This window comes from Fusarium venenatum, assembly GCF_020744135.1.
Source record: "Fusarium venenatum strain MPI-CAGE-CH-0201 chromosome Unknown EDB82scaffold_4, whole genome shotgun sequence".
NCBI lineage: Eukaryota > Fungi > Ascomycota > Sordariomycetes > Hypocreales > Nectriaceae > Fusarium > Fusarium venenatum.
The window spans coordinates 296,265-310,608 of record NW_027072132.1 but is presented as its reverse complement, the minus strand read 5'-3'; the positions used below and the strand labels follow the sequence as shown (position 1 = coordinate 310,608).

General features: G+C 46.1%; 7 protein-coding genes across 7 annotated transcripts; 3 read left to right on the top strand and 4 right to left on the bottom strand.

The window, feature by feature from the left end:
• Positions 1-373: 373 nt before the first annotated feature.
• On the top strand, positions 374-2,162 carry EDB82DRAFT_568858 (uncharacterized protein; the record flags this gene model as incomplete). Its single annotated transcript, XM_065609873.1, has 4 exons — positions 374-425; positions 759-1,265; positions 1,318-1,638; positions 1,696-2,162. 4 exons carry the CDS (start codon positions 374-376, stop codon positions 2,079-2,081), a joined length of 1,266 nt encoding a protein of 421 aa, XP_065463082.1. The 3' UTR covers positions 2,082-2,162.
• A 1,331-nt stretch (positions 2,163-3,493) lies between these two features.
• On the top strand, positions 3,494-4,480 carry EDB82DRAFT_286038 (uncharacterized protein). Its single transcript, XM_025736778.2, has 3 exons — positions 3,494-3,947; positions 3,997-4,103; positions 4,150-4,480. Exons 1-3 carry the CDS (start codon positions 3,701-3,703, stop codon positions 4,291-4,293), a joined length of 498 nt encoding a protein of 165 aa, XP_025591704.1. The 5' UTR covers positions 3,494-3,700; the 3' UTR covers positions 4,294-4,480.
• Positions 4,481-4,745: 265 nt separating this feature from the next.
• On the bottom strand, positions 4,746-5,486 carry EDB82DRAFT_511124 (uncharacterized protein). The gene has a single exon (XM_025736777.2). The coding sequence runs from the start codon at positions 5,431-5,433 to the stop codon at positions 4,939-4,941; it is 495 nt and encodes a 164-aa protein (XP_025591703.1). The 5' UTR covers positions 5,434-5,486; the 3' UTR covers positions 4,746-4,938.
• Positions 5,487-6,601: 1,115 nt separating this feature from the next.
• Positions 6,602-7,544, bottom strand: EDB82DRAFT_578639 (uncharacterized protein). The gene is made up of 3 exons (XM_025736775.2): positions 7,274-7,544; positions 7,044-7,219; positions 6,602-6,988 (listed from the first exon to the last, which is right to left on the bottom strand). Exons 1-3 carry the CDS (start codon positions 7,413-7,415, stop codon positions 6,860-6,862), a joined length of 447 nt encoding a protein of 148 aa, XP_025591702.1. The 5' UTR covers positions 7,416-7,544; the 3' UTR covers positions 6,602-6,859.
• A 737-nt stretch (positions 7,545-8,281) lies between these two features.
• On the bottom strand, positions 8,282-10,420 carry EDB82DRAFT_466703 (GAL4-like transcription factor). The gene is made up of 2 exons (XM_065607907.1): positions 10,209-10,420; positions 8,282-10,154 (listed from the first exon to the last, which is right to left on the bottom strand). The coding sequence occupies exons 1-2, from the start codon at positions 10,314-10,316 to the stop codon at positions 8,358-8,360; spliced, it is 1,905 nt and encodes a 634-aa protein (XP_065463081.1). The 5' UTR covers positions 10,317-10,420; the 3' UTR covers positions 8,282-8,357.
• Positions 10,421-10,620: 200 nt separating this feature from the next.
• Positions 10,621-13,208, top strand: EDB82DRAFT_466702 (FAD dependent oxidoreductase-domain-containing protein; the record flags this gene model as incomplete). The annotated part of the gene is made up of 3 exons (XM_065607906.1): positions 10,621-11,757; positions 11,805-11,951; positions 12,001-13,208. The coding sequence occupies exons 1-3, from the start codon at positions 10,806-10,808 to the stop codon at positions 13,206-13,208; spliced, it is 2,307 nt and encodes a 768-aa protein (XP_065463080.1). The 5' UTR covers positions 10,621-10,805.
• On the bottom strand, positions 13,201-14,287 carry EDB82DRAFT_511120 (uncharacterized protein). The gene has a single exon (XM_025736772.2). The coding sequence runs from the start codon at positions 14,119-14,121 to the stop codon at positions 13,246-13,248; it is 876 nt and encodes a 291-aa protein (XP_025591699.1). The 5' UTR covers positions 14,122-14,287; the 3' UTR covers positions 13,201-13,245.
• Positions 14,288-14,344: the final 57 nt, after the last annotated feature.

Genomic DNA, 14,344 nt, shown 5'->3' with positions numbered 1-14,344 from the left:
TGACCAATCATCATTGGTGAGATATCTCTGCCGTATTGTATGACCAACTTGGCTATAGTGTACGAAGGAAAATAAGCACCATCACAGAGATTGGAAAATTAACACGAGAATGCTACATCATAAGCGTGTGCCATCAAATATCGCACTTTTAGTGTGTCACTTGGTGGATTCTGAATACGTGATAAACTGTAAGATAGCGGAATAACCTGCAGCAAAGATGTACAACATTCCGTGGCAGAAAGGGACTTTTACTTGATGTCTCCATAGTCTCGTAAAAGATGTACAAACTGGGACGACAGTGTCAGGTTTCCTTATCAGTATAATGCACTGAAAGATTTCGAACTCAGCCATCTGTCTAATATTAATAGTTGCCATGGGACTAGAGGCGGTTATCATTTTTCTGGTTCTTCAATCGCAACCTTCAGGTACTTTCAAGATGAATGCCGTTAGAATATCAAGCCAGATCCGTTCAACTCAGCTCGGTCCGCGCGCAGCGTTGATCCGTCGGCTACTCTCTACCAGGAGCTGTTTGCCGCGGCACATTCAGCGAATAACAAAAATACAGGTGAGCAGGATCTCGAACCAAAGCTATGACTTCCATAGCAACTGACAATTAGTCTTTTAGCCGTTGTATAGGACTATAACAGGGACGAGTAATATCATTTCCCCACGCCATTCCTTCGCTTCGACGAGTGCCCGAGGCAATGCCAGCGCGGCCACTTCCACCAACGGAAAGCCATCCAGAGTTCCGATAGAAGTCGACGGCAAAACCCTGGAATTTTCTTCCATTCTCCTGCGCGACTCTTGCTCATGTCCTCGCTGCGTACACGAGCACTCCAACCAACGACTTTTTTCGACGGCCGATATCCCTGCCGATATCCAAGCCTGCTCCGTCGAAATTGATGCCTCTTCCGAATCAATCAATATTAAATGGGACAAAGACGTCCATGGGCACAGCAAAGACCATGTTACAAACTTGAGCGTCGCAGCGCTACGAGAACTTAGCATCTCGGGCTCTCTTCCGGGCTTTGGAAAAGACAGTCATGAACCGCAGGTTCTTTGGACACGAGAGCCTCTAAACCTGCAAGATTTCGATTATCAAGAGTATATGAAAGACGACAAGGCGGTTTATAAGCTCATTCAACAGTTGCGAACTGATGGGCTGGCTTTTGTCACAAATGTCCCTGGCGTGGAGAAATCGGTGGCTGAGATCGTTACTCGTATTGGTCCCGTTAAAGACACTTTCTATGGACACACATGGGATGGTATGTATGACTTCACATGTCAACGGCGATACTATAACTAACATTTACATAGTTCGTACCCTCCCTGAAGCTATCAATGCCGCATATACCTCCCATGACCTGGGCTTCCATACCGACTTGCTCTACTTCTACGACCCTCCGCATGTTCAGCTCCTCCACTGTATCCAGTCTGCATCTACCGGAGGAGCGAGTGTCTTTGCCGATGCATACAAGGCCGCGGTCGACTTGTTCCATACGGATCCAGAAGCATTTGAGACACTAGCGACAGTTCCTGTGAACTATCACTACAACCATCCCGACTCCAACGTGTACCGTATCACAAAGCCAGTCATTGATCTCCGACCTCTCCGACTTGGTGATAGATCCTATGCTAGTGTTCAATATTATGTCAAAGATTGGAACGAACTGAACATTCAAAACGGTGGTTCAGGATGGAGCGATGCTGTCCTTGTAAATCACATGCAAAAAATCAACTGGGGGCCTCCATTCCTAGCACCCTTCTCGAATCATCAAGATCCCATGCTGAAATATGGGCCAAGGCAACCCCCCCTTATGGAGTTGAATGATAAAGTTGACAAATGGCACGAAGCCGCGTTCAAGTTCAATGCACTGCTGCAAAGATCTGAGTATTTATTTGAGCGCAATATGAACTCGGGGGACTGTGTCTTGTTTGAAAATACCCGAACACTTCATTCTAGAAGGGCGTTTGAGGCGGCTGATGTTGGAAAGCCGAGATGGTTGAGGGGAACATATGTCGACAAAGACTCGTACTTTAGCCAGTTGCGTGTGTTGAAGAATAGGTTTGGTAAGATGTAAGGACAGCAACGTACTCTGCAGGATTGGAATTTCGACTATAGATAGACGTAGAACTATCATATATTTTCATCATTGTTCGCCCCGCGAGATAGACAAAGCGTCGACCTTGACCGTAAGTCTTTACTGAACAGTGCCAACATCACGTGATATTAGCTTCAAATATCTACATCACCAATTTTCATTTGTAGGGACCCCGCATTATCACTCCGACCATCCACTCACTACCTGTATCTACAGCTCATGGATTCACAAGCATCAGCACCAGGACCGTCTAGACGTAGCGATGCGTCAAAGATCAAGCGCACGCGAAAAGGAGTACCGAAATCAAAGAACGGCTGTACAAAATGCAAGGCCAGAAGGGTGAGTGGTGCTGAAATGCTGTGCCCATTCGCGACTCTAACTAGGTGATAGATCAGATGTGATGAGAGACAACCCAGTTGTGACAACTGCCACAAGTTCGGATGTCCATGTCCCGGATATCAAAAAGAAATTCGTTGGTCCAACAAATACCAGCCTTCTCCGACAGCAGCTGGCCTAACCCGAGCTGATCAGCGGGATACGCAACCTCAAGCAGCCAGCTTACAGCATGTGTCAGTTACCTCACAACACGATATCATAGATCTAGAAAATGTATTTGACCAAGCCTGGCCAACCGAGTCCTTGTCGCTCTCCCATACCACGCCGTCTCACAATCCTATTTTCACCGCCGGTGAGCTTTTCTGGGGCCACTCTATCGATTTAGAGACATTTGAACTATCAAGTGTACCTCTCGATCCAGTTACTGTACCTGATTATAGAATTATACAGAACCCTCTTCACATACCAACTACCCTCATTGAATATCTTAAATGAATTTGCCACCACTACGACACGACACATTGTTTGACATGATACCAACGGTTTCCCATCCGCGTAGTACGGGCCATCCCATCAAGAAGATCTCGCAAAACAGCACCCAGCCACAATACTCTGGGGTGTGCAGGTGTAGTAAATGGTTTTATTGCATATATTGGAAACATTGCATGGTCCAGACTATCGATTCGTATGCTAGACGCTATGGCTCAGACGCCTTTGGGGCGGGCCGAGACCTGCAGGGGTCTAGGCCATGAGTTCGTCAGCGCCACAATTTCGCGTGGCGAGCTGTGCTATTCAGCCAGCCCAGACCTGCCAAAAGGATGAAGGATGTCTCAGAGCAGGTATGTCTAAGTGAGAATTAGCCCTGTTGTGGCAGAAAATTGCCATTTATGAACGCACGTTGGGGTTTCAGAAAACCTAGATGGGGCAGCCTTGTCGGAGATTCCTACGCAGAGTTGCAAAATTCCTGTAGTGAGGACATTATCGAATAGTAGTCTCCCGAACTAGTGAATATAGTGAGACATTGTTGGTGAATAGCTCCTGTTCAGCTTTTTCCAATCAACTGTTGAGGATCTATACCTCGAGACTCGAGGCTCGGTACAGAACTGCAAAGAGCGACATGAGACTTGAACTTCTTCAGTACACTACCACCATTTAAACCTCAAGACCTCCCACGTTTCTTCAACCTTCACTATTACAACATCTTCCTCCCGAAGTCTCCGTCTAATCAATTCTTACATCCACAACCTTCATCCAAATCCATTATGTCTTTCCCCACGAAAGGTGATATCCTCTCTGTTCCAGCCTACAATTTAGAGGCAGAGCAGAACGCCATGGAGATCCAGTGGTCCCAGTCCTTCCGCACTCGCACTGCCCGTTACTATTTTGTCAATGCTCGCAACCAATCCAAGGGTGGTGTGGATGTTTTAATGTACATCCAGGATCGCTTCTACAAGGACTCCAACAGCAATGACTTCATTGGAAGACTTCCTGGTGCTCGACAAGAGGGCGGTAAGTCACCAGCTACGTTTTATTTTCCATTTGCTGAGTCTCAAATTAGGTAGCTGGGTCGTCGAAATCAACGATCGTTTCCAGTATGGCCAGAAGAACAAAACTGGAGATGGTCGCTGGGTCGCCCTCCACGATAAGGATAACAAGCCCTACCAGGTATGTTTACCGTGTCTTCTTGTAATTAACTTACTAACTCTGGCAGCATCGCTTCATGATTGTCACTATGCAGGGCCGGCTCAGTGAGACAGCGAAGAACCTTGCCAGGAGCTTTGGCGCTGGGGAGATCGCCGATCAAGTCTCCAAGCTTGGCAACAACTTCATCAGTGACTACCTTCACACTTTCTAAGCCTTGATGTTCTGAAGTCTTTCTTCAATCTATATTGTGACTTGCAAAATATCAAAAACACCAAATTGGGCAAGGATACGAACTTGGTTATCTCTATTACTTATTATCATAACACAATCAGTGATCTATTACTTTCGTGTACGAAATTATATATCTAGTGTATTAATCTAAATCACCCTTGTTCTTATCCTCGGTGGAATTGCCATTGCGGTTTCCTTCCCGCAAGGACCAATAGGAACGTTAGCCCCTAGAATCATAAGAGATGAAATTAGCAGGCCACTTTATGCTCCTTAGCCTAAGTTTCTTTGTCTATCTATTTTCATATCCTAAGACTTGGGAAGCTTAGCCCGCTAGGTTGTCAATATAAAGAAAAGGGTTTTATCATTCCTCATAATAGTTATTTCATCCTTTAATAGATGTTATCCAAAAACTCGGCCATCCACGTTCGAAAATCCGTATCAGCCCATTTTCCAATAACTCGTATTGTTCCAGTCTGAGTTGCCCAACATCACTTCCAAAGCATTAGGGTACAAAAATAAATAGTCTAAGAACCACGGTCTAAACATCATAAACTGACCTACTAATTTCGTCTATTATGATCCTAACGGACAACATGTCTAACACCTTGTTTCTGACCAATTATCTCTATTCAAGCTTGTTATCTGACTCTAGAAAGACAAGGCGTCCCTTGTAATTCTTTGACTCCTCGCGAATATCGTCCAACTTGTCTTTCAGCTTTTCATTAATCTCTCGTCCTTCTTTCCGATGTTCCTCAGCCAATGGTGGGGGGAGAATCCCTGGGGGCGGATTGTACCACTGCTCTTTGGGAACCTTTGTTCCATCAACTCCGCGCCAAGACTTTTCTTCCTCCTCATCATAAGGCAAACGGTCCAAAAGAGCCTTTATCAATGCTGGTCTCAACGCAATTGCATAGAGAATATTTCGATCGGCATCGAGAAAACGGAAAATCCCATCACGACCAAGGTCTGCGATACCTAAGAGATCTAGGTCATAGCTCTCCGTTTTGTGTAAAATATCGCTCATTTCTTGTTGTTCTGGTGAAAGATCTTTGTATGCAATGCCTTCTTGAGTTTCTTCAGGGCTTGCAGGTTGTTGGTGCTTTGAACCTGATTGTGACATGATTATTGAAGTGTTTGTTGTTGATATTGACTGTTAATGAAAAGTTGAAAATGAACACTGGTATTGAAGCTTCGATTGAGAGTGGAATGATCTTAAATACGTCACGTGTCAAGTGTAACAGCACGTGAATAACATGTGAAGGCTCCTGACAGGAAACATGTACCTTGTTAGTGCGTTGGTGTAGCAAGTTCTAGGACTACCCTTTACTAATAACATCGGCCCGAAGATATGATGAATACGGCTCGGAGTTCACCAAGCTATGTTGGTCGGTACGTTCAAGCTGTTAGGTAACGAATATGTATGATACGATAAAGTGGCCACAGCCGATTGCATTCTTCTCGTCATCTCCCAACAGATGTTGTTGAGGTATTTGTTGGCTCGGGTATCACAAAACACGATTTACGTAATAGTTGAATTAACCAACAAGCTCCTATCTATTTCAATTATTCCACACCATTTTCATCTTGAGACTACATCTGGTTGGCCTTTTATTGGGACAAGCCTGGGCGTGTTAGTTCTCATGTCAACTTAACCCCAGAGACTGTCAACCGACAGCTTTGATATTCAGGCAGGTTCCAGCATGTGACGTATAAGAAATCCCAGGTATAAATATGTCAACATTGAAAGGTATTATCAGTGATACGAAAACATCAAGAACTCCAATTGACTAAAACCAACCACCTGAACGTATCCACAACTTCTATGAATATGAGGACTGCTACAATAATATCTCCCTATGGCGATGGAGTGAGAATCTAATTAGCCGGACAGACTTGACCCTCCTTGCTGTCCTCCTCGCAGGTAACTTTGTGAGTGGCAATTATATAGTTGAAATTCCTGAAGATGCTATATGTGTCACAAACTGGGATCAGCTACATGAAAAGGCTGTACAGTACCAGGACACAGCATTCGAACCAAAGTACGGCGTAATGTCATTGAAGTTAATGGGAATATTTTTCTTACGACAGATGAGGGGCTGATGAAACAAATCGACGACCTTGTTCAAAAGTTGGAAAAGAATAATCCAGAGGTCACTACAGAACCACCGCTTCCAAAGAGACGAGATCTCAATCTTCTTCAGCCTCGCCGCAATGCAGTCATCCAGGCTACTATTTCCATTCTACATGTCTGACTTATACTGCCTGTCACGTTTGTAGACTTCCACCAAGTAGGCAAGGGTTGTGTATTTAGTTCTAGTAATTATGCTTGATAGCTTTTGATAAGAAGTACTCGTGTTATTTATGCGTACTTTAATCATATTTCTGCCCTACTTTTCGAGATGAATGCATGCCGGTCCGATCGACTATGACTGGGAAAGGGTAAAACAGTGGGTAAAAAACACCTATTACATTTCCAACCTCTCAACTTCACCCTCATCCGATTACCAAGAATTTGTTCCAATAGGATTCCCCAAGAATGCTAAAGTTTAGAAGTTGTGTAAGCGATTGCCAAAGAGTTTACTGAGTGTATACATGTCGGCAGTTGGAAAGAAACCATTGGCAAACTTGGAAGTGTCCTGGCCCAGCTTGGACGTGAGTGCTGCAACGAAACGCCACTGCGATATATTAGCGATACTGTAGTGCATAATACCCGCAATTATTTTTACTGACCTGGAGCATTTCTCTTTCCTTGTTATGGAACAATAACCAACGTTTCGTCTTCTCTTTGTTCTGGCCATACTGGAAAGAATTATCAACAATAATGGTTAAGTCATCTCCAGGGGACTGCTTGTTTTTCAGGTCGCCGAGATAGCTCTTCTGAATGAAGATAACAATCTCCTCGTTACCTGCATTGCTACCCTCAGTATAAGTTACCAATACTGCATTGACAGTGTACTAACTCTGTTCTGTGTTGAAACATGGAACGGCGTAGTACTGTTCAGAGCGGTAGGGAGAGTATTTCGCGGCCCACTCAACATTGATCTCAGTAGTGGTAAGCTGGTCAACAGGAATGAAAATTTTATTTCCGTTTTCAACAACCATAACAATTGATTTGCGAAAATTTGCGGGTTAGAAAAAAATTGAAAGACTTTCTTTTGGGAATTCAGATTTGGATTTATAGGTGTAAGCCTGATGAGGAAGCGAACTTAGTTTATATAGACATTAACATTCATTAGACCAACCGCTGGAAGTCAAGGTCAATTAACAGCGATGCTCAAGCGGTCGGTTGCCCATGGGATTCTAGACCAATGCAGACCTCAGCCCATGCCACAATGTCTCACTTGTATTGGAACTAGTGCATCGCGATAAGCCACATGATAGGCAGTGGCTAGCTGATTTCAGATACTGATGTGAGTCTCTGAAGGCTTTGTCAGCATTTGCGGAAACGGCGGGGACTTGTCATTCAGTTATTTACGGAATCATAAAATGTTGGAAGACGAGTTATAGAGATTGAGTCATGTTGACTGTTTGCCACCGAACTTTAACCATACATCTCATCAATATCTCTGAGCCCACTCTTACTGCATGGAGAACATGTCTTGTGTATGGATAGTTCGGTATGCTTGATTTTTTTCTCGACGTGAAACGTAAGGCAGAAGCTACTTAGAACGAGCTTAGTTGGACGACTTAGACAGATACGACTGTAACGGGCTCAGCATTGGAGAACGGTGCGGCTGAAATTCCAGCTGTATACAATTTACCAGCTACAGTAGTCGAAAGATATCATTGTCAAACGCATATACACCTAATTTGCTTGTTTTCTCTCGGGGGGGCTCTGTTCTTAGGATCTTTAGTAGTGGTCTATACGACAACTATTTTCACACATCCTTCCAAGTTACATCCCCACAGTCCGGACAAACATAGGTTCACAGTCTTCATTGTTTGACGTTAATTTATAGGTTTTCTCGCTAATTCAAAGGAGGACATATAAACTGGGCCTATAACCGTAGAATGTGGAACCTATGAGATAAATGTATTGCCTATTTATATCATGTCTACTATCAACTTCCTTAGAGTGTTTGTTTCCTGAGACACAACATGTATTGGGCCTTCCTCACGCGCACTAGAAGCCCAGATCGTAGTTAGACTTGTGTACTGGTCCAAGCTACGCAACAATCTAGGTATCTCAGATGTCATAATTACATCTTGATTCGTGCCCACAATCTCCATAATGTTTGTCGTCAGTGAGTCGAATGTTGAGCAGAGGAGTCTCCCCTGCTCCCATCGCTCACTCAGGCTCCGCAAAATGAACATGGTATCTCTGACCAGGACCCAGATATTTAGTGTCCGTAAGTCACCCCGACTCTCATCTGGCCTTGCACGAAGATTCCAGAAACTGTAAAGGGCCATGAGACCTGTCCAATACACCTTTTCGCACGCGACCTGAACATAGAATATGGAATTCGTTTCCACTAAGCGGCGATAAAGGCCAATAAATCCGATTGCGGAATGCCATAGCTCGTTGAGCTCGGCCGTTGTTCTGTCGGGAAGTAACCTGCATGGTCTCAGTAAAAGCATGCGGCCCATCAGCCATTCGCTTTCCAGTAGAGTCCTCGTGGGTAGCTGGGAGCTTGCTTCTTTCCACCTTCTCAACTTGTGGGAAAGCCTCATGAGTGTCTCTCGTGCGACATGCGTATCTGCGTCTGTACTGTCATTGAGGGAGTTATAAATCTCAGACTGAAGCTGTAAGGCACGATAGCGCTGTAAGTACCCATGAATCTCAACCGGCGTAGCCGGGATCTCGATTCGGAACGTTGGCAAGGACACGCTGATGGCCGAGTCTGATAACTCTGTGGGACGCCCACATCCTAGACTCATCGACCGGTCAAAGGCATAGACGCTCCACCACAGACGACGTCGCGTTTCCAACAAGCTTACTTCGATCGAATCTGGAGGTTGAGGATCTTGATGGAGCCCAAGGTCGACGCACATACGCATACCAACGCCAATGAGATACCATGCGTCGAGCAGTGAGGGATTCAAGGTCGCGAATTGTATGAGGAACAAGATAGACTGTACTCCAATTATGCTGCTTGGTATAATGGCAGACTCACGAAACGCCAATGCATTTCGGAAGAGTCTTTCTGCCTGTGCTGATATGACACTATCTGCACTACGTGAGAGGCTGGAAGCTGATATTGCCAATACTAATAGGACAGTAAAATAGCTATAGCCGTGGCTCAGGGATGAGCGATCGAAGTCTTCTACACTGGGTGACAGGATGCTGATTGGGTTTGGTGGATGGTGAGTATCTCCGTTTTGTACAGAAGCCGAGGCGCCGGAGAAGACATGTTGAAATTGGACCCAAAACCCCTGGATAGAGAAGAAGGGAAGACGAGGGTATACGTTGTCAAAGTAGTGTTTCGCAAGGCTCAACGCCGTAGATTCTTTGGGCAAGCAAGGTGTCATCTCATTCTGCTGGGCCTCGTGGAGCGTAGATGACGAGATCTGATCAGTACCTGCGGTAGCCAACACAAGGGTAGAGAGTGTCGGGCCTCCTGTGGCGGATGCGTACGAGCATTGAATGATTGGAAGGGCTTCTATATCATTGACCAGAGAATCGATCATTGAACTCTCCTGTGCTTGCGGTCTTGATGGTAGAGACGAGGGACCATCTTGTCCTGTCTGTGCTTCATCAAGTCGCTGCTTAGCATTGGCGATCTTTTGTAAGAGGAATGTATGGTAATCTCTTCCACGATTGGATGTGTCATCCTGGAGAGAGCAAGTATCTTGACGACCAGACCTTACACAACGGTCGCAAGCTGGCGTAGCCCCATCACACTGTGAATCTGTGAGCACTTGTACAAAAGGACGGGCAGATGTGATTGAACAAACCTTGATCTTTCGACTTTTGCAGAAGCTGCATGCCGAGAATACTTGAGACACTCTCAACGATACATTTCTCAAAGGACCTTGCACGTCATGAGATCCAGCCTGAGCCATTTCAGCATGATATTATGCAGGTCACTGTGCCCTCAAGATCTCCATATCTCGACAGCTTCGGTTGCTTAGGAACAAGCGCCATAATAGTACAGGGTACGATGCGGGGAAACACAGTTGCTGACGGAACCGCCGACGGCTTAAATTCCGCGATGCTTTGTAGGCCGCTCTATTCCGGAAGAGGAAATCGACGTGATATTAGTCTGTCCAGGGTTCGGAATAAACAGCGCCGAGACTTCTAAGTACAAGGGTCAATCGATACTTGCTGAAAACATGACGGTGGTTCCGTCTCTACAATAAAGGGAATAGCACCAACTGTTAATCACTTATATCATGTGATTCAACAGTCCGACACTTGATGACCGGATTTAAAATATCAAGGTTCTTTAGAGAATCATAGTACTAGAAACGAATCTTCAGTTTCCCCGTTCTTTCTCTCAGATTCCCTTCTTTTTCGTGACTTGGCCAATATTCCTTCTCAACATATACACCATGGCCCCTGCAAGATTATCTCACGACCCGGTTCTTCGCCGAGAGCCAGCAGCATCAAGTCGCGACTTCCAAGTCCGCAACTTAGATGTAGATCTTTGCGTTTGCGGTGGTGGTTTCGCTGGTACCATTGCGGCAATTGCTGCAGCAAGAAACAATGTCAAAGTTATCCTCATCCAAGACCGTCCTGTCCTTGGAGGCAACGCATCCAGCGAAGTTCGATTGTGGATTCTAGGAGCGACTTCTCACATGTTCAATAATAACCGCTATGCTAGAGAAGGAGGTCTCGTTGATGAGATACTGTTGGAGAATTTGTATCGCAATCCTGAAGGCAACCCTCTGATTCTAGACACTATTCTCTTGGAAAAGGTTCGACTTGAGCCCAATATTCAGCTATTCTTGAACACCGCACTGGTTGGGTGTGAGAAGGACGGCGACCGTATCAGCTCTGTCAGCGCGTTCGCCTCTCAATCATCACTCAAGTTCAATATCCGAGCTGAGCAGTTCATCGACTGTACAGGCGACGGTACGCTTTCTTTCCTGGCCGGTGCCCCGTTCAGGGTTGGCGCCGAGAAACGTGACGAATTTGGAGAGCTTTTTGCACCATCTTCAGAGTATGGTCACTTGCTGGGTCACTCCATTTACTTTTACACCAAGGATGTCGGCAAGCCCGTCAAATTTGTCGCCCCATCTTACGCTCTCAAAGATGTCGAGGCAGAAATCCCACGGTTCAAAAGCTTCAGCACCAAGGAGATGGGCTGCAATCTTTGGTGGATCGAGTATGGTGGCAGACTTGATACCATTCATGATACTGAGGAGATCAAGTGGGAGCTGTGGAAGGTTGTTTATGGTGTTTGGGACTACTTCAAGAACTCTGGTCGCTTCCCTGAGGCGGAAAACCTGACACTTGAGTGGGTTGGCACGATCCCGGGAAAGAGAGAAAGTAGGAGATTCGGTCAGTATTCCTACCTATGTAAACTTGTCTGATACTAACATCTGTAGTGGGTCCTAAGATGATGGTTCAGCAGGATGTCGTGGAGCAGAAGTTCCATTCTGATGCTGTCTCTTTTGGCGGCTGGTCACTTGATTTACATCCTGCCGATGGTGTCTTTTCCGAGGTCGATGGCTGCACCCAGTGGCATTCCAAAGGTGAATGTGTTACAAACCCAGGAGATACATGTAACTGACATATATCCAGGTGTCTACCAGATCCCGTTCTCCTCCATGGTTTGCTCCGAAATACCGAATCTCATGTACGGAGGCCGCATCATCTCAGCATCTCATGTTGCCTTCGCATCCACACGGGTCATGGCGACATGTGGAGCCAACGCCAATGCTTTGGGAATTGCAGCCTCGTTATGCAAGAAAAGAGCTATTGATCCTATGAAACTACTCCAAAAGGCTGAGATGAAGAATTTCCAACTTGAGCTCATGCGCTTTGGGCAATTTATCCCAGGGTATAAGCTTGAGGACTCGAAGGATCTCATACGTTCAGCTTCAAAGATTGAAGGCTCGTCTACTTTCGAACTCTCGAAACTGCCAGCCGATGGGCCACCGAAAGTCTTGGTTAGAAGCCTTGCGCAGATGCTGCCCATATCGCAGGGACCAGTCCCTAAATTTTCCATTACTGCCATCTCAGTTGAAGCCACCGATCTGACTGTCCAACTTCGAGGTTCTCAAAAGCCCTACAATTATACACCCGAGGTCATCTTGGCTGAGAAACGATTCTCACTTGATCCGGGTGCAAATGATCTCATCATTGACTTCGAAATGGAGAATCCTCAAACGCAATATGTCTTCCTTGCTTTTATGCAGAATGAGGTTGTCGCACTCTGTACGAGCAAGACCCGTGTTTCGGCTCTCATGACCGTCGAACACGAGTGTACACAGAGTCCACCTAGTGATGTTGGCGTTGATGAATTCGAACGATGGACACCTGTTAGGAGGCCAATGGGCCATAACCTTGCTTTGGGATTGGATCCACCCCTCAAGGCATGGGGTGTTGAGAATATCCGCAACGGTGTCCCCCGTCCGACCAAGAGAACTAACTGCTGGGTTCCTTGCCCTGATGCGTCTGGTAGAAAGCTGCTCAGAGTCAGTTGGTCCAATCCAGTTGAAGTGAGCAGAGTGGTTGTATGCTTCGATATAGACTATGATCACGCCCTTGAATCTGTCTTACGAGGTCATCCGGAGAGAGCAATTCCATTTTGTGTTAAGAAATGGCGACTCCTAGACCTTTCTGGAGGCGAACGAGAACTGTACATTGAAGATGACAACCACATGTCGCGTCGCGAGGTGGTCCTTGACTCACGTAAGAAATTGACAGATCTTGGAGTGGAGATCCTGGAGCTGAACGGGGGTTCAAATGTTTTTGGTGGCATATTTGAAGTACGTGTATATGAATAGTTTTATATGGTGTTATTCGAGATTTAATTACTTCAAACTATCTCTCTGTACAGTGAACATCTCGTGTCCCAAGCAGCCACATCTTTACCTGCCATTCCAATTGCTTGCTTCCACAGAATAGCACCGGATCATCCGTTCCATTCATAATAGGTTCAAGATCTCGTAACTCCATTCGACGAAGACAAAAGCCACTATCACCACATACGTTTTGCGAGAGTCCCTTCAATCGTTCGTGCCACCATTGAGACGATTTGCCATCAATCATATGATCCTCTTCTTCCCCATTTGTTATAAAGATTCGCACCATGCTCCAATCTCTTGGGTGTAGTAACTGATGCGTTAGCAAATATTCGATGGCGCCGAAGTCATTGCCGCGGATGCTACACATCAGGACTGGCTTCCTCTCTCCGTCCTCAGGATTGCTCCTCCGGTTCCTTGTCGCCGCCATAGCAATGAACGGGGCGATGCCAGTGCCTCCAGCAATACAGATGAGTCTTTCGGAACTGTCAAGTATAGCGGGTGGGAATCCGCCAGCAGCTTGAACAATTGTGGCTACCAACGGAGAGTGTGGACGTGGAAGTCCGAGCAGACCCGTGACACGCCCATTCCGAGCCATAAGCGAGATAGTCTCGATCACTCCATTATATGCGTATCCGACATGGTATGGAGTAAAAGAAAGGCGTCTGTCCTCTTCTGACAGGTTCTGTGGTCCAGACACGGGATCAAGGTCCGGGGGTAATTGAAGAGTCAAGTGTTGACCTGGACGGAAGCCCCGATTAAAGGAATGATTGGCTTCGACAGCGAAGGTATGAAAACTGAGGTTCGGGGTCACACGGGTGGAGGAAAAATGCTTGACCAGGTCTGGCATTGAGTGGGCACCGTTGGTGTCGAATTTGACGCTATCGAGACGCATCTCGGCTCAGTAACAAATGATGTGACTACTTGATTTGCTGCTGCCAGACAATTGGGATCAAGCCTCAAATAGTCAAGGGTCGCGTTCACACAATCCCCTCATGCTAAACATGTCGTACCATCAGTAGCTGATTCATCCCTCCCTTCAGCCGCGTGAGACGGAACCGCCGCGAAGGATTACAGTGGGTAGCGGGGGTTCCGTCCATCCCCTCTTTCAAGCTATT

Excerpts from the sequence above, each read along its gene's own strand:
- EDB82DRAFT_286038 (XM_025736778.2), top strand. The coding sequence starts at position 3,701 with ATGTCTTTCCCCACGAAAGGTGATATCCTCTCTGTTCCAGCCTACAAT. Across the intron at positions 3,948-3,996 it reads TGGTGCTCGACAAGAGGGCG|GTAGCTGGGTCGTCGAAATC; the intron begins GTAAGTCACCAG and ends GTCTCAAATTAG. Across the intron at positions 4,104-4,149 it reads AGGATAACAAGCCCTACCAG|CATCGCTTCATGATTGTCAC; the intron begins GTATGTTTACCG and ends TAACTCTGGCAG.
- EDB82DRAFT_511124 (XM_025736777.2), bottom strand. The coding sequence starts at position 5,433 with ATGTCACAATCAGGTTCAAAGCACCAACAACCTGCAAGCCCTGAAGAA.
- EDB82DRAFT_578639 (XM_025736775.2), bottom strand. The coding sequence starts at position 7,415 with ATGGTTGTTGAAAACGGAAATAAAATTTTCATTCCTGTTGACCAGCTT. Across the intron at positions 7,220-7,273 it reads ATGTTTCAACACAGAACAGA|GTAACGAGGAGATTGTTATC; the intron begins GTTAGTACACTG and ends GTAGCAATGCAG. Across the intron at positions 6,989-7,043 it reads AGGAAAGAGAAATGCTCCAG|TGGCGTTTCGTTGCAGCACT; the intron begins GTCAGTAAAAAT and ends AATATATCGCAG.
- EDB82DRAFT_466703 (XM_065607907.1), bottom strand. The coding sequence starts at position 10,316 with ATGGCTCAGGCTGGATCTCATGACGTGCAAGGTCCTTTGAGAAATGTA. Across the intron at positions 10,155-10,208 it reads GCAAAAGTCGAAAGATCAAG|TGTGATGGGGCTACGCCAGC; the intron begins GTTTGTTCAATC and ends ACAGATTCACAG.
- EDB82DRAFT_511120 (XM_025736772.2), bottom strand. The coding sequence starts at position 14,121 with ATGCGTCTCGATAGCGTCAAATTCGACACCAACGGTGCCCACTCAATG.